Source organism: Centropristis striata, chromosome 20 (assembly GCF_030273125.1).
Source record: "Centropristis striata isolate RG_2023a ecotype Rhode Island chromosome 20, C.striata_1.0, whole genome shotgun sequence".
Lineage (NCBI taxonomy): Eukaryota > Metazoa > Chordata > Actinopteri > Perciformes > Serranidae > Centropristis > Centropristis striata.
Genome location: NC_081536.1, coordinates 28,426,468 through 28,448,688, shown reverse-complemented (window position 1 = coordinate 28,448,688; position 22,221 = coordinate 28,426,468). Strand labels below are relative to the sequence as shown.

Sequence of the window (22,221 nt, the reverse complement as noted above, 5' to 3'; positions counted from 1 at the left end):
TCACGGGGACAGGGGAACGGACAGACTCCCCTCTCCTCTGTCCGTCCTCCATCTCTTCCTCTCTATTTATCCCTCCATCTCCTTGTCGTCTCTCCATCCAAGGGCAACTGTCCTTTTCCACCAATATTAACCTTGTATATCTCACCACATGGCTTTATCTGTTTTTCTTTCTCCGTCTGCCCGTCTTTGTCTCCGTTTCCTCCTCTCTCGCTCCCTCTCCACGTTTCTCTCTCTCACCCTTTCCATCTACTTTACAGCCCCGTGAGCCGAGGCCTTTTCCGATCCCCGCTCGGCACGAGGCTGTCTCTCTATCATTCAGTCCTCTAATCGGCCACACATCATTGCCTCCCAGCCATTTAGCCCAAGGTAAATCTAGTGGTCCCTTTTATAAAGAGAGATTGAGATGGAAAGAAGGATGAATGGATTGAGGGACAAATGAACAGAGGGTTGAATTAAAGGCAAGGACTTATTGTGATCTGTAAGAGGGAATATCACACGTGTCGAGGAAGTAAAGAGGGAAAAAATAATGGAGAGGTGTAAGCAGGTACAGTTAAGGATGATTAGGTATAGGCAGGGTGGAGGTGGATGGATGAGTGTCTGGTCAGTGCAGCAAATAATGAAGCTCCAGGGATGGAGACCAATGATACAAATGCAGTTCAACCAGCAGATTACTGCAGAGAGGAGAGGAGAGGAGAGGAGAGGAGAGGAGAGGAGAGGAGAGGAGAGGAGAGGAGAGGAGAGGAGAGGAGAGGAGGAAAATAAAGGATAGAAAAGGAAAGGAAGAAAGAGAAGACAAGTGAGGCAAGAAAAGGGAATGAAGAGGAGACGAGAGAGGAGGAAAACAAATTACAGATAATAGAAAGGAGAGAGGAAGAAAATTAAGAGGGGTAAGGAAGGACATAAAAGGAGGAAAGAAAATTTGAAAAAGGACATGAGAGAATGACGTGGAGTCGAATGGAGAAAGGAAAGGAAAGGAAAAGAAAAGAAAGGATGAAAAGGAGAACAGGGTGGAAAAAGGAAAAGGAAAGGAAAGGAAAAGAAAAGAAAAGAAAGGATGAAAAGGAGAACAGGGTGGCAAAAGAAAAGGAAAGGAAAGGAAAGGAAAGGAAAGGAAAAGAAAAGAAAAGAAAAGAAAAGAAAAGAAAGGATGAAAAGGAGAACAGGGTGGCGAAAGGAAAGGAGAGGAATGAAAGGAAAGGAAAGGAAAGGAAAGGAAAGGAAAGGAAAGGAAAGGAAAGGAAAGGAAAAGGAAAGGATGAAAAGGAGATCAGGCGGGCAAAAGGAAAGGAAAGGAAAGGAAAAGCAAAGGAAAGGAAAGGAAAGGAAAGGAAAGGAAAGGAAAGGAAAGGAAAAATTATAACAAAAGAGCGAGGAAGAAAATTAAGGATATGAAAGAAAAGGAGGAAAAGGAGATGAGGGGTAAAAGAAAAGGAAGAAAAAGCGAAGACAAGTGAGGCAAAAATAAATGAATGAATGAAGATTAGAGCCAAGGAAAGAAAGGACATGGGATGAGATGAGAGAAGGGGCTGGGAAGAAAGGAATGAATAGAAGGGATGGAAGAAGGGATAAATAAATTGAACAAATATAGCATGAAGCATAATAGGAAAGAAGGCTAACAGAGGTGTCAGGAAGGGAACGTGTGGGGAGAGAAACATGGGATGTTAAAGAGAGCAGAGGAAAAAGACGGAGAGACAGGTTGGAGTGAGAAGAAAAATATTGCAAAGAAAGCCAAAGTAGAAGAGAAAGTGCACCAGAGGCTGTCCTGCACGGAGGCGACGAGAGGCGTGCATCTATCAGCGCCGCGCTCGCTGTGAGAAGCCGCCAGGGACGGAGACACCAGTCAACTCAGGAAATAAGAAAATGATTAAGAGCGATTTAATGTCACGCCGCCGCCAAGCCAAAACGCACATCTGTCACTGCGAGACTGATGTTACTGCACCTCCCTCTCACTTCTCCTCCCCCCTCACTCACACTCCAGCAGTCACTCACTCATTCATTGCACTCTCCCATCTCTTGATGCTTTTTCCCCATCATGTACCTTCCCAAACCCAGCTCCCCCGAGCCTCCCGATCACATGCACACACCCGTTTTCCTGTGGCTTCTGATTTCTATCTGCTAACTCACACACATAATCTGTTGTTAACAATTTCAGCTATGGGATTTGCTCTGATTATTTCCATATGGAGCAAAACAAAGCTGCTGACAGGAGGATTCTAAGCAGAAAAATATGGACAGACATGTGTGCATCTCTGTGAGCCCTCATCAGCACCATCTTTCCCTACAAGTCTCTGCAGAAGTGGAAGCAGAGAGTCAACGAAGCTGCTGTCCAAACTACACATGTAGTTTCCCTTTTCACTGCTCTGCTGGTCAGCACAGGCTGCACGCAAATCAAAGCCTTAACTCACAGCTTTTAAACACTGCCCCCATCAGGTTGTTTGTGTCCATTACAGCGCTGTAGACTGCCCACAGCAGCTACGTGTTTTTAATGGCTCATTATTTCTATAAAAGCAATTTGGAGCAAAGAAGTGAAGGCGACACAAAGCTTTAAAGGTGGTGAATTCATCCAAAACACACTGTAAAAAAAACTTTAGTAACTTCCCTCTTAATTAAGCTCTACAAACTTTGTTTCTTATAGAGCAAACTTGTTTCTCAAAGAAGTAAACTTGTTTCAAGAATTGAAACACTCTGTCTTGAAACAAGGCAGGTTGAGGAAGTAGAAGAGTTAGATAAAACATTCAGACTGCTGATTTTTTTTTTCTTAAAAGGGGGCTGTACGTGAAATTCAGAACATTAACAATAGAGTGACCAGTATGGTGTTCTGCTGCTGTACCCTATCTGCTCCAAGGTTTGGAGACGGTCTTCTTCTAATGCCCGCTTTGAACTTCACCAGGTCGTCTTCACCATGTCTACATGCCTAAATGCATTGAGCTGCTGCCTTGTGATTGGCAGCAGCTCAATGCATTTAGAACCAATGATATGAGCCTGTCTACAAATCCAGTTCAAGGAGGAAAAGGAGATGAGGGGGGCAAAAGGAAAGGAAAGGATGAAAAGGAGATCAGGGTTGCGAAAGGAAAGGAAAGAAAAGGAAAGGAAAGGAAAGGAAAGAAAAGGATGAAAAGCAGAGCAGGGTGGTGAAAGGAAAGGACAGGACAGGAAAGGAAAGGAAAGGAAAGGAAAGGAAAGGAAAGGAAAGGACAGGAAAGGAAAGGAAAGGAAAGGAAAGGAAAGCAAAGGAAAGGAACGGAAAGGAAAAGGAGATGAGGGGGGCGAAAGGAAAGGATGAAAAGGAGATCAGGGTTGCAAAAGGAAAGGAAAGGAAAGGATGGAAGGAAAGGAAGGAAGGAAGGAAGGAAAGGAAAGGAGGAAAAGGAGATTAGGGGGCGAAAGGAAAGGAAAGGAAGAAAAGGAGATCAGGGTTGCGAAAGGAAAGGAAAGGATGGAAGGAGGAAAAGGAGATGAGGGGGGCAAAAGGAAAAGAAAGGATGAAAAGGAGATCAGGGTTGCAAAAGGAAAGGAAGGAAGGAAAGGAAAGGAAAGGAAAGGAGGAAAGAAGGAGTGGTGAATAGCCTGGGTATACCCATACTGCCTTGCACGCTCGATTTCATTTCGAACCTCCAGGCAGTCTGGCAACAATGGCCATTTCTTAGCCCTGTTTTAGGGATCCAATCACAGAACGGGGAGGGACGGCAAGACGGTGATGCTTACTACTCGACAGATGGTAGCTTGTAGTTTTGTAGTTTTCTTACTGATCCAACATGGCTGCAGCGGACGCAAAACTCTCTTTCGATCTAGCTGACGGCGTTTAAATAGTTTAGAGCGACAGTTGATTTTAAAAGAAGAACAACAATTGACTTTACACTCTTGTTTCACCGTGAAAAAGGATGTTTTAGCCTTGCTTCCAACAGGATTTGGCCAAAGCCTAATCTACCAACTAGCCCCGCTACCGCTCGCTGCTGTAACGCCGGAGATTTCGCTATGAGCCGGGGGACAGCGGACCCGCTGAGAGACCCGCAGCAGCTCGTCTATTGCCCATAAAATCAGTGGATTTGTGTTGCTGAATGACATGAGGGGGAAATCAGAGTCAGAACATGCTGCAGAAAAACATTGCGGAAGCACAACTGAGCATTTTAGTCTCAAAGTAGAGATGCTAGAGGGCTAGCCCGGCTATGTAAACATCCATTTATGTCGCTCTACATACGTTATCTGGTATAACTGATACGATTGGCTAAGAGCTACCTACAGACGCTTTTGATAGACACTCTTAGCGCCCAACAAACGGTTCTGGAGGATCGTAAACCACGCCTCCTCTACGGAAAAAGTCTGGGAAGGGGGACAATGAGATAAGGGGTGCAGCCATGTGATTGGCTGATCAGATATTTCATAAAAATAATAATTCATTTTATTTAATAGGGCCCCTTTCAAGGCACTCAAGGTCGCCTATTTGTTGAAACGACCAGTTGAACAGATGTACATAATAAAGTGGCGGGTTAGTGTATGTCAGAGTAATGGCGTCCTGACCAGAGGATTTACACTTCCTCCGTGTGTGCTTCTCTGTTTTTTGCTGAGAACAAACAACAACAAACTGTTGTGGTAGCCAGCCTGGATGCACATGCATGGGTTGGTCTCACTTGCCACCACTCTGCACTGCATTAGCACTGTTAGCATAGCCTCCGGTTCAGCCACAGCTATATAGAAAGCCATGTGCAATTCAATTCAATTCAATTCAAACAACTTTATTAATCCCACAAGGGGCAATTCATTTTGAACAGCAGGTTGTTGTGGTTCATACAGCCCACATGGCCCACAAAAAATATTCAATACATAAAGAGTTGACACAAGACACATCAGACAACATGGAGCTTAGAGTGGACACATTATAAAAGCCTGCGATAGCCTACTGCATACAGATTATTTATAAGCCACATTGCTTTAAGAATTTAAGAAATAAGGAAAATAAATAAATAAAAACCCTATGAAGAATTGAAAAGTCAGAGAATTCACCAGCCAGGGCTTGGCTCCAGGAGGCTAAAATGCACTCTGCTTTACGGAGGATTTGCTGGTTGCAAAAGGAACTTAAGTCTCAGACAATCAATATGCTCTAAATTCTGTGAACAGCCGCTTTCAGACTTTACACCTTTAAGCACTCAAATCACACACTGACTTTGCATCTGAAAACATAAAGTAACACAGAGCCGTTGACCTTTGCACCACTCACCATTGCACTTCCCTCCGTTGGTTGGGTCGCCATAATAACCGGGCATGCAGCTCTGGCAGTGCATCCCTGCTGTCAGGTTCCCACAGTGCTCACACACGCTGCCGTTCACACACCTGCTGTGACCATTACACTGACACGCTGCGAGGGAATTAAACACACAAGACAAGACACACTCACCTGATTATTCGGTACATCTACTGCTATAAATACATTCATCAAGACTATTATGGTCAGTTTTACGTTAAAATGTGCCAAAAGGACACCACACACACTACATGACATTTATTCATTTTCGTTCAACTTGGCAACAGAATGTGGCCAACAAATGAGCGTGTGGTGTGTCTGAGTGCTTCACTCACCAGGACACTGGATGAAGGCCCAGTTGTAGCCTCTGTCAGACGAACAGAGACTCTGATCCAGCACCATGTCTCGTAGTCTGTCTTGGTCTCGGGGCCCGGCCCTGGCAGTAGCGGGCTTCATGGGTCCTCGGTACGACCCCTCCATGCAAACACCCCTGCCGGTGTTACTGGGATCACCGCACCAGCCGCACTCCGTCCTCTCCAAACAATCTGCACACGTCCGCAGACCGGAACAGTTCTGGGCTGCAGAGAGAAAGAGGGTAAGAAAAACTAGAAAATTTCCTGTGGGGAAATTCTGAAAGGGCCACAAGGGGCTAATGCTGGTGTGTGTACACTATGATGAGATTCTTCAGAGATTTCAAACAATTAATACTAGTAATGTTATGATACTATTATATATAAGGAGCACACCTACCACAAGCATTCCTTTTCAAGTATTTATTTATACAGCAACCTATGCCCTTTGACCTCAAAATGTGTGTGTGCGTGCGTGTGTGTGTGTGTGTGTGTGTGTGTGTGTGTGTGTGTTTGAAGCATGTGTATCTGGAGGATTGTGCGTGCTTACGCACATGTGTGTGTGCGTGTATCTGTAACTGTAATCACATCAAAAGATCAAAGGATCAAAGGCTTCAGCAATCAACAGAATTCACTGCAGCTGCCAGTGTGTCCGGAACAGTGACAGCAGCCAGAGGTGGACAGACTGGAATTTCTGGCCTCAAACAGAAAGCATTTTTGGCAAAACCATATTACCTATCATTGATCCGACTTCACTTTGAGCGTCCTGAGTTCTTCCTGAACATCTACATATGTTTTTTTTTTAAGAAAAATGAAAAAATAGCTTTGTTAGAGCGATCTAAAAAACTGTTACATCTCCCTTTTTCAGAAATCTTCCTGCATTTTTAATATGGGAGCCAATGAGGCTGTTGGTGCGTGTTGGTGGCGCATCTGTGCGTCCTACGCCCAAACTATAACTCTGACAGCTTTACCAGAGGATTGTGAGTGAGAAGACAAATTTTCCAACGTTTCTATGTATAAATTATTTATGTCAAGTGGAATTTGCGGCCTGGGGCACAGTTTTCAAATTTATGTTTTGACAATTTTTTTCTACACTCTGGCAATGATGTCACACACTGTGACACGAACATCCCATGCAATACACACCCATTATAATCTCAGAATTTCTCCAAAAATGATCATGGTCATTGAACAGGGATTGATAAAAAAACTATGTGACCTATCAAAACGTGGATTAATACACCGATACACAAGACTTGTGTCTACTGTTTAAAGTTTAAATGGAGTCTCTAGGTGAAATTATGCCAGAGAAGTAGACGTTTAAAAATCTCAAATTCTTGTTCTTTTTCGCTCATTTTTTTTTGGCTTCGCCCGAGCACTGGTCCCATACAGCTATTGCTGTATGGGACCAGTGCTCGGTGCGATTGCCCTGTGGCCCTAATAATCATAATGGGGCGGTTGTGGCTCAGTTGGTAGAGCAGATCTACTGATCAAAAGGTTGGTGGTTTGATCCCTGACCATGGCAGCCTACATGTCGAAGTATCCTTGGGCAAGATACTGAACCCCAAAAGGCCCACCGATGCTACATTCATCGGTGTCTGAATGAATTCCCAATGGTGGCAGGTGGCACCAGTGTGCCCTGGTAGCCACTAAAACCAGTATGAATGTGTGTGAGAACGGGTGAATATGCGTAGTGCATAGTGCAAAGCGCTTTGGACAAAAGCGTTATATAAGTGCAGTCCATTAATCAGAGGAAGGGTTTCTAATTTTACACTACAGTATATATGTTATTTAAATAGTATTTTGCTGAATTGACTGATATATATTTTCATTGTATTATCTTTCATTCTTCACAGAACTTCCTTGACAAGCAACAACTTTGATTGATTGAACCAAATTACCAAAAAAAAACCTTGAATGCATCTCTCACACCATTTTTAGTGAAACTATATTCATGCAAATACATTTTAAAAGAAGCTATATCTGCATTTTTGCAGTGTTCTAACTTCAGATGAAAGTAAATCATCTTTAAGGCATTTTCTGACCACAGTCTGCCCTTCACACCGCACTAAAGTTAATCCAAACAGCTTCAAACTGTAAGCATAAGCACAGCAAACACCTCCACTGATATAATCTACCTCCTCTAATATACTTATCGTCTTTTGTTCTCACCTTTTCTTTGACCCTCAACATTTACAGAGAAATTGACTTTCGGTCTGTACAACACTCCACATGTTGAGAAATGCATTTGTATTCATAAAGTGGATGTGACATTCAGAAACACTTCACTGGTGCAAATTAAAAAATGACACTTTTTATGGTATGGCATTCAATACTTGTAAAAGAAAACAAAATCTCCATACTGAAGCCCTTTGTCTGTTCACTGAATGTGGCAATAAGTGACAAGAATAAAAAATCAAGTGTTTTTATTTTCTTTCTTTTTTTCTAGGAGAAGCCAGCCTTCCAAAGTTAACTTTACAGCTTGTTTTGAATCTTTCACTCTTGTTTTGCTCTCGTTCTCGACATCGACTCTTCTTCCCGTCATAATACATTTCCGTCTACAAAGCGAGGGTGGGAATACGCGCTCGGAGTGAAAGGTAAAACTCTGTAGGTATCTCGGCGTGCACGCAGGAAACCAAAAGGTTGAGAGAAGTTATCCGAGGTGTTGTTTCTCGTAGCCCGGCGAGGTGATTCAAATGCAGCGTCAAGTAAAATTAGCATTTGCACCAGCAGAAGTTGTTTCTCTTTTGAACACGAGCCATTTCCATAAGCCACAGATGTTCTCGCTGAACATGTATCTCTTTCTCTGTCTGTCCCTGCTAGCTAGCTCTGCTTGAAATACACCCCCTGTCCTCTGTGTGTGTGTGTTTGCAAGCTCCCCCGTTGCATTATTCAGCTGTAGCAATGCTGATTCATTTGTTCTCTCTCCCTTTATAATTACAAACTTCTTCTCTCCCTCTCTCAGATTCACTCTTTATCTCCTCTCTGCCACATTTTTATCCTCCTCTTTTGCATCTTCTTTTCTATTCACTAAGCCATCTTCCCCCTATTGCGCTCTTGCTTTCTTCACCACTGTACCCTCCTCTCCCTCATTTCCTGTCATTTTGATTAAATTAGATTTTCTTCTGGATGACTTTAACACACTTTAAAGCATAAATGAAATCACAAAGAAGGGAACTCTTCTCTTTTCGTCTGTCCCCTACTGTGTTCCTCCCTCCGGTTTTAACTTCCACCTCCCCTTATTTCTTCGCTCCTTTTACTTCTCCTCTGACTAACACACTGGATCTCCACTATAGTCGATAGTTCAAAGAGAGGCAGTTCAACAGAATATCCTTAATCCAGCTCACCATAGGTTTCCCTCTGCAAGAAAAGCACATATTTACATACCCAAGAGCACACTTTAATATCCAATAAATATCCCAGGCCTGTTTATCATTTTCAAATATGATTCAAATTGTAGGAAATTGGTAGCTGCTCTTTGTAAAAACCCACACTTTTCATGTGCCAAACCTTAACATTTTAATATAACACATTTATATGCTTCTCTTTCATTTAATAGATCCAATTTGCACCCATTTTGTGTCAGCCATTTTGTGTCTCTTCAGGTCAGGTTATTAGACTCGCAGTGCCAGCACAATTTTCGCTTCACTCATTATGACTGAACAATGCTCAAAAGGCACTTTCTTGACAGTTCTCCGCTTCAAATTAATATTAAAAACCTTCGACATCTAATTGGTCACTTCAATCTGCACCGGTCTGTCATTGGCTTCAAATTAAATTTCAAATAAAAGACAGATTTTGTGGAAATAGTCACATTTCTCATAAACCTTTTCACCGAAATCAATTTTGGATAACAGGCTTTTTCAACCACACACTGAGTGCCATACAATGCATTAAAATCTGTCCCCATAGGTTACAACTGAATAGGTTGTTTGCCAATTACTTACAAAAAACCATACATGTTACATAGTTACTAGGATATTTTTTTATATATGTGACATAGTAAGTGATGTGGTTGTGTATGCATATAGTGTCGTACACGAGGTGAAACATCCTCTCTATGTGGACTTTGTCGTTCTTTATACTACATGACTGCAGCCACTAGAGGTTGCCGCCTAACAACACACTAAATGTAAAAGTTGTAATAGGCTGCTTGGGCAGATAACTTATACTGTTTTATGGGAACTTAAAAGGGGTGTGACGAGATGTCATGCCACGAGATCTCGCGAGATTAAACTCTCGATATTTCTCGTCGTGTTATGAATCTGTCTCGCAAGATTTGTGAGCTATCCAAACTTTTATTTATGACCTGTGGGGGCAGGAAAAGGAAAAGAAGAAGAGGAGGAGAAGGAGGGGAAGCAGCAAGCAGCCGGCGGCTCGTTAGGAAGAGTAACAAATCGAAGCAGGACAGTCCTCCTGCAGCAGTCTCTCCCAGCTGCAGAGTCGGAGTCTGCAAATTGCTAACAGGCTAACAGTTAGCTCTGTAGCAGTACAGTGTGTATGTGCTGCTGCTGCAGGAGGTGTTCACTTAGCGATCTCTGTTTGTTTACAACAAGCACCGGACACGCTGTGCACAGTTAGTGATGCCGGTTAATTCAAGATCACTATGTTTATGATCAGCGGAGATGCTGTGCATAATTAGCCATGCTGCTTTGTTTATGATCAGCTGCTGATGTTGTGCACAGTTAGCGACGGCGGCCACAGTTGCTTCTCACGTGTTTAATCCATCACTTATGCGATCACGGTCGAAACTGTCGCTAAGCGATTACGCGAGGACTGAAAACCATACGTCACCTCCAGAGTATCTAAATCCCCCTGGAGCCTTTTTGTAATGGAGACACGCAGAGTGAGCGGACATTTGAGAGGCCGTGGCCTGAGACTTTCCCGGTGGCCACTCTTCCCCCTAAAGGAAAGACGGCTCATATTGTTTGCACTTGAAGAAAAGAGATATTTTATTTTATTTTAACTTTTATAAATTTTAGTTTTAGTTTCAATTTGTGGAAGAAGAAGTTCATTAAAAGCTCATGCTTACATCATGCATGTAGGCCTAAAGAGTTATAATAAAACATTTCAAAATGATGTGCAACTCGGTTAAATAAAAGTCTGTTGGTCCAGTCATATATTGTGTCATTGTAGATTTCTTAAAATCTCATCTCGTTCTCGTGAACCCAATATCATGTCTCGTCTCGTGAGCTGAGATTATCGTCACACCCCTACACCTTATATTAAGCTTTGGATGTATGTCTGTGAGGTACATTTCATGTCATAGTGTGGTGTGAGTCTCTTATAAGCCAGAAAAAAAAATTTCACTAAACATTTGGCTTCATTTGACTCATTTTTTGTGTTTTACTTGGACCAAGACCAATCTATCAATATCAGACATGCTGATTCCTTTCTTAAAAGTTTGGCTGCTATTCAAAATTTTGTGTTTCTTCTTCATTTTCCATCCACATTTCATAGATTTTAGGACCTAAGCATGAAGAAAGCTCATCCAGCAAACACAATATAATTTTCTCAAATTGTATATCTTCAATTACCTGTTTAAATAGCCAAGTGCCAGCATCATAGACCGGAGAGGTTCCAGAGGTTCAGCAGTGAACTCTGATTATAACAGTCAGGTTAGAGGGTGTAATTCATGATTGCATCAGAATATATTTTAAGGTATCAGAGCAGAGTTAATCTCACACAGACCGCCTCCCTAAACACACATTGCAAGGTGCATTTGCAGCTCTTTACTGCTATTTATTTGTGAAACGTGTCGAGATCAGTGACAGCGAATGGATCAAATATTTCCAGCATTTGCCTGAACGCCACAAATATGATGAAAGGGGCCCCGGGGACCTTACATGACATGAGTAAAAGCAGCTCATACAGAAGTGAGAGACCCGGCAAAAACCAATTCCTGCATAGACAGAAAAATGTTAATTCCTTGGATATTCACTTACGTAACTGTGGTTTTTGTAGATAATATAATTTACATGCTATGTTCTCTATGCAGGAGCCTATTTTTAATAGCATTTCCAACTATCTGGCTTCATCTGTGTTCCACATGGAAAGAATTAAGAGAGGTTATTGCCTCATATAGTCTTGTGGACTCGGTGCAGTTAAGGATGAGAGAGAGAAGTGGTACATCCAAGTGTGCCTGCAGGGTTTACACGGCTTTAGTTTTAGTTAACAGCAACAAAGATTTAGCTGTACCTGCTGCTATTACATGAGATTAGCTCCAGGCTATTTCCACAGTGAATATCCTTTTGGATCGTGCCTGTATTTCCCATGAGAGTGGGAAACATATTTCATGATTAAGAACCAAACGTGATCTAATCATGGTCCAAAGGCTCAACTGTTGACTGACGGCTTTTTCCCCCCATTGTGGCTAAAAATAGAGAGACTGATTTATGCTTTTCAAACTGCTTAATTGTTACCATTTATGTAATTTCTTGAAAAAAAAGGGCGATTATTCTGTCTCTGTGTTTAGCTCAGCAGCAAAGTAAACACTCTCCTGTAGTGACAGAGGGTGAGCAAAGAGGCATAACCGTAATTTAATTACCGCAATGCTGTGGCTGGTGAAGTTAACACGTGTACAAAGGAGAACTCCACTTCATTTGTGAGGCATTTAAAGATGGATGAACTTAAGATGGAAATTGGAAATTAAACAGTCTACAGCAGACCTGGGCAATAGGCGGCCCGGGGGCCACATCCGGCCTGTTGGCTGTCCCTGTCCGGCCCATGTGGGGTTACCCAGATAACCAACCTCAGTGCTTTTTGTTTTGAAGGTGCACAGAAATGCGTTCCATAAAAAACACTGATTGACCTTGTTACCTTGTCAAAAACACCTAATGATTTTTGCATAAAGTTAATAAATTGCTGGTTAACATATTAACATATTAACATATTAACATATATCTATATTTGATTATTTTTTACTGCTATATTTAGTCTTTAGTCTTATTACATGTATTCTTACCATTAGCAGCTCAAAACCATATAATCTACTGCATTTTATAAAGCGATGAAATCAGGCGGCAACCTCCGTGTCTGAGCAGGGAGGCAAACCAGGAAGTGCCTTAAGCTGCATTCTTCCAGAAATTCCAGCAGGGGGCGCTAAGTTTGGCTGCAAAAAAAATCTGTCCATTCATTTCAGTGCAAAATTTGAAAACTTCTCACTTGATTTATTACCTCAGAAAAAACACTATGGTCTCAGTCGCTAGTAAAAAATCTTCTTCAAGACAATTTTGATGTTAATAGTTCTAATAATGGCCCCATTTAGAAGAAAATATAAGATAAAGAATCGTATGATTTAGGGCATGGCTACCTTTGATTGACAGGTCACTAACAAGTGAGCCGTCATCAGGAGAGAAGCAGAGCAATGCATATCCACGGTTTATTTATTATTACAATAAAGTTATATATAACATTACATAGATATAAAAAAGGACATTTACCAATTTGGTCTCATAACTTTGACCCTTTCACACTGTATTTTCATTTAATGACAGTTTATTTGAACATTTTGTTCATTAAAATGTCTTGTTCAGCATTTGGTTGGACAAACAGACACTCCAAGGAGTCGCTGCTCATTTTTCTAAAGGTCAGTAACATACATTTTGTTTTTGTTTTTTGCTAGCCATAACTAACATCCCAGTTAATGCTCCAGTTAATGCTAACATGAATTAGCAGCTACTTCTCTCAGTCAGGTTGAGGTGTAGAGAGGCTGTAGTCAGTGATCAGATCCCTCTCCTCCTCCACAGTCCAGATATGGTCTGCTCCCCGTATCAGAAACAAGATGGCGACGCAAGATGGCGACAAGTGTAACGATGAACTTGATGCTTCCAACGGGCCACAAACCAATTGGTGACGCCACGGTGACTACGTCCATTATTTATATACAGTCTATAGATTAAATCAATTTGGAGCAGAATTAGCAGATTATTGGTCCGGCCCTCCACAACCTTGGCAGTATCTCATGTGGCGCCTTGGGAAAATTGATTGTCACCCCTGAACTACAGTAAGAGCAATGCTTTCATTTTCAGAATTGTGTAAAAATGAAGCTGAACTTTTCATTATGTGTTTGGTCAAAGTTGGGAAACACCATATCTGTAGGGTTTCTATCAACTTTATGTGAAAGAGAATGAACATAAATGTAGTAACTAGGTCAAATCCAGAAAGACGTGTTTGCGTCTCAGCCGGCGCCACAAAACATCACTCGCTAAAAAACTTTCTCAAGCTGCCGTCGTCACTTGGAGACTGAGAGCCTTAATTCCTTTAAAGTTCTGTCAACAAGAAACATTAAGCACAACATCCCTCCGACGTTGGCTGCTATACAGCAAACATCCGCCACATGCTTTATGTGATATAAACAGAAAAAAAGATCCATATTTCTACTCTACTTTCCCAAAAACTTCCCAAAATATATGACTCTATTGAAATCAGGATATTAGCTGTCGTCACTGACAGAAATAACCCGGAGGATACCCAAACACAACAGATGCCAAATGTTCTGAGGAACTTAGGCGATCTTGTTGCAGCAAAGAAGTATTGCTTGTTCCTGCTGGGGGAATTTTCATCTTATCAAAAATTCTCTCTGCACAATCATCTCGGTGCCACATTCTGTTCATCACACCGTGTTTGATATTTGGTGTCCCTGGGTAGCACGTATCGTCTGGCTTCATCTTGTGTAATCCATTTGCTCCTACAGTACTTGACAGTTAGCATCGCCGAAGCCGGTAGCATACAGATCTGTGAGCCCCCATACATAATACATCAAGTATAGGAGCCATAAGCTGCCTTCTCCTCGGCTCCCGAGAAGCATGTGAAGCCACAAAACAGCAGACAGACGACATGTGTCGCGGAAAAAACACACACACACGGCTTGTGAGGGTTGCCTCAGGGAAAATAAGCCTATTTCTCTGTGCAGCAAAACCAATATCAGCTACAACAATGTACCTGTCATCTGGCCTGCCTCCATGTATGTGTATGTGTGGGGGAGAAAGAGAGAATTATATGAAACCTACAGTATGTTCACATATACTCATAGTCACTGACTTGTTGTAGTCACCTGTCTGAACAAAATACACAGCGACCAAAATAATAAAAACTTATGTACTGTAGTCCAAGACACCTTTCCTAAACTCCATCTCTGTGTTGTAAAAGTGTGGCAGGGGGGTGCTGATTCATCTGTAGGCTCAGTTTTGCAAAGCTGGACTGTAGTTTGTGGTGATTTTGTTGACTTAGTACACTGTTTATGGTGGAAAAACTGCTAAACCATGACAGTAAAAGACGTAAAATGATAAATGAGTTAATTCAGTTTCAGTAACAATGAAACACCGTAAATATATATCAGCCAAAACAGTATTTTTTACAGTTTTTTAATTTTTTCAAATACATTACTCCGCTGTAAAATTTGTAAAAATACTTTTTCTCACTGTTAAATGTACCAAACACCATATCTCCAACAGAAATAAACTGTAATATTTAATGGCAAAGTCTTCAATTTATGCAGCATTTATAAAGTATTTTCTTGTCAATTATATGGCAGAACAGCGTTTCTTTTGATGGAAAATCTTTTTTATTTTTTACGGTAAAATATGGAATAAAATGGCAATCTTAAACTGGAAATCAACAGTGCTAATATCATTTTACCGTAATATTAGAAAAAGTTGCACCGTATTTATTACGGTAAAGTTCTGGCAACCACAGCTGCTGGTTTTTTACCGTAAAAACAACAGGGTTTTTTTTACAGTGTATGAATGAGAAGCGTTTCTAATAGTTTTGTTTTCATTCATTGTAAGATAGTGGAATGTTGAATAAGTATGTGTTGGAGTGATAACTTTTTGCTTTGAAGATGTTTGGAGTTTGTTTACAGAGACCAGTTTTAGGGGAATGCAGCTAATAGTGCAGAGGACAGCCTGCCCAGTAGGGCTGCACAGTTAATCAGTTTTTATTTTTTATTTTTTTATCAGAATTGCAATATGAACTAGGGTTTTATGGGAACTTGAGCTTTGGATGTATGCCTGTGAGGTACATTTCTTGTCATAGAAGTATCTTATAAGCTAAAAAAAAACAAATTCACTGAACATTTGGCTTTATTTGACTATTTTTTTGTGTTCTACTTGGACCAAGACCAATCTATCAATATCAGAATATGAACTAGGGTGCAATATCCAAATCGCAGGAAGGTGCAATGCATCAAAAGTATTGTGGTGTAGAAATGCTCCGACCTACAAATCGTATTCTACAGACTGAGGAAAAAATCTTTGTTTGGGAGAGATCCTCATAAAAAAGCCATACATATATGATCATATTAATGAAAATGAGGATATTGATTGAAAAAGGATCGTTCCCTTTAATATTGTGAATCATATCCCAATCGTTATAGCCGTTTTCCATCCTGGGAAAAATGGCTCTGAGACAGGTAGATACTTTGGTCTCTAGTGATTGTTTAGGGGAAAACAAATGCTTCTCTCTTATGGAAACCAGTTAAAGTAGAGGTAATGTCAGACTGAAGATAGTAACGGGGTGTAAAACAGGCTGCATTAAACACACCATTGCTCTGTTTTGGATGTTTGCTGCCTTTCAACTTTGATTTGAAGGTGCACTTTGACTCTGAGGCCCTGTTTACACGAGGACGCTTGCGGGTAAAAACGACAAAATATTTTATCGGAAGTGCCTTTCGTTTAGACGGTGACGGCGTTTTGGGGGCTTAAAAACGCAAAAATCTGAAACCACCCTCCAAAGTGGAAAAGTTAAATCCGCTCCGCCGTAGCGTGTCCGTCTACACTGCCAAGACACAAAACTCTGCTCAGATCTGCTCACGTCACGTACACGTTTACCTCACTTACATGCTCCAGTACAGGGAAATAAACAAACATGTGGGATTATTTCCATGCGTGGGACCTTCAAGCTGCTCTGGCAGCTCTAATAAACTTACAGGAGTCTTTCCACCAAATGTACAGGATATGTACAGATAGTATTAGTGAACAGAGAAGGATCTGTTATTACCTCTATCACATTTTGGATGCAGCAATTTGTTGGAGGCGAGCCAGACGGCTTTGGACGAGACCTGGGAGATCTAGTGGATGGTGGAGAACTTTGTGGAAGGAGTAGCTGATGAAAATGTGTGGCGTGAAAACTTCTGCATGCCCAAAGATGCTCTTATGGCTTTAAGTGATGCCACCTGGCATGCATACAATCGAATTTCATACACTTTAGCGTCACCGTATGCACGCAGATTTCCTCCCGAAAATGCTCGTCTAAACTTGGAATAAAAAGTGAAGACGCAACGCCACTTTTGCGTCTTCTGTTCAGACCGTCCTCGTGTAAACGTAGCCTGAATCATAGTTTGAGTAGAGATTTGGACCACAGATTCATACAGAAATGTGGAGGAAAGCATTCCTCTGTGTGCTGTGGTCAAGACCGGAGCTGGAGTTTCAAACAAACTTCTGCTTTTGGGGATGGAGAACAGCTGCACAGATAATTAAGTCATAGCTCATCACAGCAACATCTGCATCAAAAAGGCAGACTGCACATAGCACAGAACAACCAATGTACCAATAATAATGGAATTATAAAACAGAAATCAACAGAATAAGGGCAGAAATTAACAAAACCCAAATGCCATGGACTTGGCATCCACAGTGCCTATTGCTGAAATACAGAAGCTGAAAAGTTTTATCTCCAGACTAATTCACAGTTGCCATATTCACAGCTGCATTTGCAGGACCTTTAGAGAGCAGAGCAGATGCTGGAGGCAGAGAGGATACAGGCTGAAAAAAATAAAATAAAGTGAAGCTCAAAACTGTCACATAAGCCAAAGAAACACCAAAGAAAGTCCATTTTTACAAGAGAACACAATGCAGCACAATTAGGCTGGGGCTGCAAAATCAGCTTGCTTTCGAAAGAGCTCCCAACACTTCCAAATCTGTCTGTTGGGGCAACACTGGAGCTAATTATTTCAAGAGCCTGTGTGACTGAGTGTGTAGCTAGCCTCCAGCCGACATGAAAAATGGGAATGATACTCAAAGCCTTGGGCCAAATTTATCTGATAAAGAAATGACCCAGTTCAAATTGGATCCTCGGACAAGCAATAGTTTTTTGTCAAAGCAGCTACTAAAGTCGAGGCCATGAATCCTTCAGCTGTGGCCTGCAGGCCTGGTTTCCAAAACAAGACACCATTAATCCATAAACAAGAGCAGTGAAGCAGAAAGTTCAGTCTTAAACACAATGCAAAGAGTAATGGACTATAAAAGAGCAACAATGATATACCGGAGAATTTCAAATGTTTGAATGCAAAATGTCAGATTTTATACGCCGCACTTTGAGCAACAAAGGTAAGAATGTAGCAGAACAAAAGCCTCCTACACACCTTCTGCCACCAGACTGAGATATGAATAATAAAAGGAGAAAAGACGATGGAGAAAAGGTGCCATTATGTAAGCGCTGAAGCTAAAACGAAAAAAGGAAAAACAATCTTGGCTTGCTAACAGTAGGCTGGAGAGCTGTCTGCACTCAGACTACTGGCACCAGCAAGGAATAATAATCACCAGTCACTATAGAGAAAAAAAATCTGAAACTTTTTGAAGCTCCTCAGAACACTTTGCAACAAATTGACTATTTGTCTAACAAAAGACAGAAAACACCAATAAAAAGTTCTGCCTTAGGGGGATAACTTTGACACTTTTGTTTTTTTCTAGCAGGAACTTGTTGAAGTGCAGAATAAAATAAGCTCGTACTTTACCTTAACTTTTCCACATGAAACATCAATGAACATAATTAAACAACTTTAATTTGTCCACGATACACATAAAAGGCTGAATAACTCCAGATAAATGAACATCTCTTTGCTCATCTCAAACTGAAAAACTCAAATTACTTCTTTCGACGTTCAAAATGCATTTAAATGTGTAGCATAACTAAATATCCACAGATTTTATAACTTTTTTTAGATGACTTTGACTCCCTGTAATGTGCCAGTATACTTCTTCTTCTGATCCTACTTAGAATCAACATCCAAGTTCTCCACTGTTTCTTTGAGCCATGTTGATTATTTTCAGTGGCTCTTACTTGTGCCTGATGCACACTGGAGATTTTTAAAAGAAACATTGCACTGCAGATGGATGCAAAAAGAATCTTCTGCATCCAAAATAGAAATTACACAATATGTATGCAGGAAAATCATCATCAGAGCCACATTCGAAAAAATAACGAAAACTAACGAAATAACGAAAACTAGAATTGAAAAACTGTTTTCGTTAACTGAAATAAGAATAAAAAAGAGAGTTTTTGAAATAACGATAACAAACTGAAACTGTAATGTGTGGTTATAAAACTAACTAAAATTAAAGTGAAAATGTCCTTCGTTTTCATCTTTTTTTCAACTTTTTTCATAGATCATCCAGTGTTTCTATTTCTCCACCGCTGAGTGTGTGTATTCCTGCTTTGTGGGCTTCCAGGAGAAGCGTGAGTGAAATTACCGTAATGACACCATGTTGGCTGTAAAGAGAAACTTCTCAGCTTTCAGAAAACATTGAAATTTTCCCGATTGTGTAAACCGTTTAGTTATTATGGTAAAAGTGTCGCCGGCGCAACACTGTAAACTTTGGATGTTGTGCTTCACTGTGTGCTAGTGAAAGTCTTCAGTTCAACCATGAGATTACAAATCACGTTTTTTTTGCGGCAGCGCTGAATATCCAGCAGCGGTTGCAGAATTCCTTTTTGGTTGACATGAAATGTATTTATTTTGCTCCAACTGCTGGTTAGTGAACATACAGGAACACATGGTAAATATGTTTACTGAGACTGGGATGTCTAACCTTATTGGGGCTGAGATGGATAAACCAAAGGAAATAAAGGCAAAACTTATTATGACCTCTTTGAATCTCGCACCCAACACATAGCCCATTACAAAAACACTAAAACTAAATTGGGTGGTTACTGACTAAAACGTCAGAAAATGTCCTTCATTTTTGTCTTTGTCAACTTTTTTCATACGTAAACCTTTTTGGTTGATATGAAATCTATTTCATCTATCTCGTTTTATGACTTAATAACCTTATTGGGGCTGAGATGGATCAGACAAAGGAAATAAAGGAAACATTTATTGTGACTTTTTTGAATCTAGCACCCAACTAATACCCCATTACAAAAAAACTAAAACTAACACTAAAACTAATAAAAACTAAACTAAAACTAAGCATTTTATAAAACAAAAAAATAAACTAAAATGAGCAAACTCACTCTAAAAACTAATTAAAACTAACTGAATTTGAAAACAAAAATTCACAACGAAATTTAAACTAAAACTAATGAAAAATCCAAAACTATTATAACCTTGCCACATACACAGGCATTTCTGTACACACCTATGTGCACAACCAAAACCAGGCAACAGTGGCAAACGTGAAAACCCCCCAGGGACGTGTTAATATCAGAGGGATGCTAAGAGACAGCAGCAAGGACTTCATATTGAGTCTGTCGTGTGACACTGCAGATGATCGATTTTCTGCCCTGTAGCTACAGGAGAGGTGGCACTGTGTGTGTGTGTGTGTGTGTGTGTGTGTGTGTGTGTGTGTGTGTGTGTGTGTGTGTGTGTGTGTATGTAAGGCAGAGCCCTGACTGCTGATAAGAAGGGGATCGATACAAGTCTATAATGACTCCACGTTAACACAACGTACTCTAGTTGTGAGTAGAGTCTTGTTTAACACTTCATTCATCTATCTCAATATCTGTTATATCTGTTTGTGCTTGTGTTGTAGACACACACATTCTGACCTCATCCAAGTCTGTTTCCCACCATTACATCATACCAAAAGATACACAGGTAATCTATACATCTTACCAAATAAAACTAAGTTGCTTTATTTTACTTTTCTGTCGTCAACACAACATCTCTGATCTGGTGCTTACGTATTTCGCCCAAAAACATTCGATTATGATACTTCTTTCCTATTGGTGAAGAGACTTTGGTTTAATTAGGAGCAAACAGCAAATTATACTTTGTAGGCTTTCATTAGCAAAGTTGGTTGATTTGTGTAACTTGTGTAACCTACGGGAGGCACCTCTCCAAATAACTGATAAATGTCTGACTTCTGTTGGTCACAAAAAGGCAAGTCAACATGGCTAGTGAGAAAACAAAGTGCTAAGAATTGTATTTTGTGATTAAAATACAAAACTTTTGCATGTATTTTTGTGGACTACCTTCTAATAAGGAAAATTAGAGCTAAAATCTTCATTAAAAGTGTAGAATTGCATCACATTCCAGTAAATGATGAATGAATGAATCATGAGGCTCTGTAGGCCGTCTGCAGTGGCTCCCTGCGACTGTGACAAAAAATTATACGAAACTGTTATTATGTTGTAATATAAATATAAAATATATGAAATATATAAAATATAATATTTTACATTTTAATGTTTCATTTTTCAATAGTGTAGGCCCAGAGCAATTTGTATTCTTCAATTGAAAAAACATGTAGCTTATTTCCGGCATTACACACACACACACACATATATATATATATATATATATATATATATATATTTTACATTTTAGTCAACTAAAAAGTGCATCATAGTTTATGAAAGTTAAAACTCGAAATTTTGCCGACGTCAAGTCTAGTCGAGTTTCTCTCTCTAGGCTAGCTTTTGACAGTAAAAATTAAAAATTGATAGGATGAAAAGTGAGGATGTTGTTGCAAATATTAAGGACACAATTCTCCATTGTCAGCTGTTTAAGGTGCAAGCTCCCTTGTTTGCTTTTTGACAGCATTCACATTTCTTCTTTTGATTCCAAATGTCCTGAGACATTTCTTGCCTTGTCCAGCCTCTCATAGGCACTTGGCTCCTTGCTGAATTCTGACAAAATCATATTAATAAATGCTCATAATGACCCATTAGTAATGTTGGTAGGCTAATTTAAACTTAATAGGCCGTTTTATTTCATTGCGAGGTTAAAAAATAAGATTTGTGGCTCCATTGTAACATTTTTTTCTCTTTTTTTCGTAGACAATAGCTCTTCTATATGGAAAGGTTGCCGACCCATGTACTGCAATCTCACCTGCACAGTCCTGAGTCTGCCACTCCAGACACTGTCCGTAGGGGAAGGAGATGACGTACGCTGATGAGTCGACGCAGCGCTGCGTGCTGCTGCACCACATGCACTCCATGGCCTGGCTGGTGCAGTTGGCGCAGCTGGTGCGCAGAGAGCAGGGCGTCCTGCAGGGACGGGCACTCTGACTCTGTGGACTCCCTGAGAAATGGGACGAATGGAGAAAAAAGTTTAGATTTTGGATGTGAGATAAAGTTATCTACTCTGGAATTAACTTTGGAGCCCAATAAATCATGAGATAGATGTTCAGAAGTTCCCACACAGTGGAACTTTCTTCGGGCAATTTATGCGCTCACTTAAGTTGTTTTTAATACCTGACATCTAATTATTCATGCTGTGATTAATTTCATTAGCTGCATCTTACAGCATATATTTGATACAGCTTCCTCATTTCCTGTTTTCAAATTTTTTTATCATTCGTTTTATATTCGTTGCTCGATTTTTAATTGGACAGAAAATGACTGTAACTTCTTATGGTGATAAACAGATGTTTGATTTATGTTTTTCACCTATCACCTGCTTCTAATCTG

The 22,221-nt window shown here is 40.4% G+C and overlaps 1 protein-coding gene across 1 annotated transcript in view; it reads right to left on the bottom strand.

The window, feature by feature from the left end:
* Positions 1-22,221, bottom strand: part of atrnl1a (attractin-like 1a) — a 380,138-nt gene that overhangs the window by 246,435 nt on the left and 111,482 nt on the right. The window contains exons 18-20 of the mRNA XM_059359919.1: positions 21,641-21,832; positions 5,575-5,817; positions 5,216-5,353 (exon numbers count right to left, since the gene is read on the bottom strand). Coding sequence (XP_059215902.1) covers positions 5,216-5,353; positions 5,575-5,817; positions 21,641-21,832 — 573 coding nt within the window. The remainder of the gene's footprint in view (positions 1-5,215; positions 5,354-5,574; positions 5,818-21,640; positions 21,833-22,221) is intronic.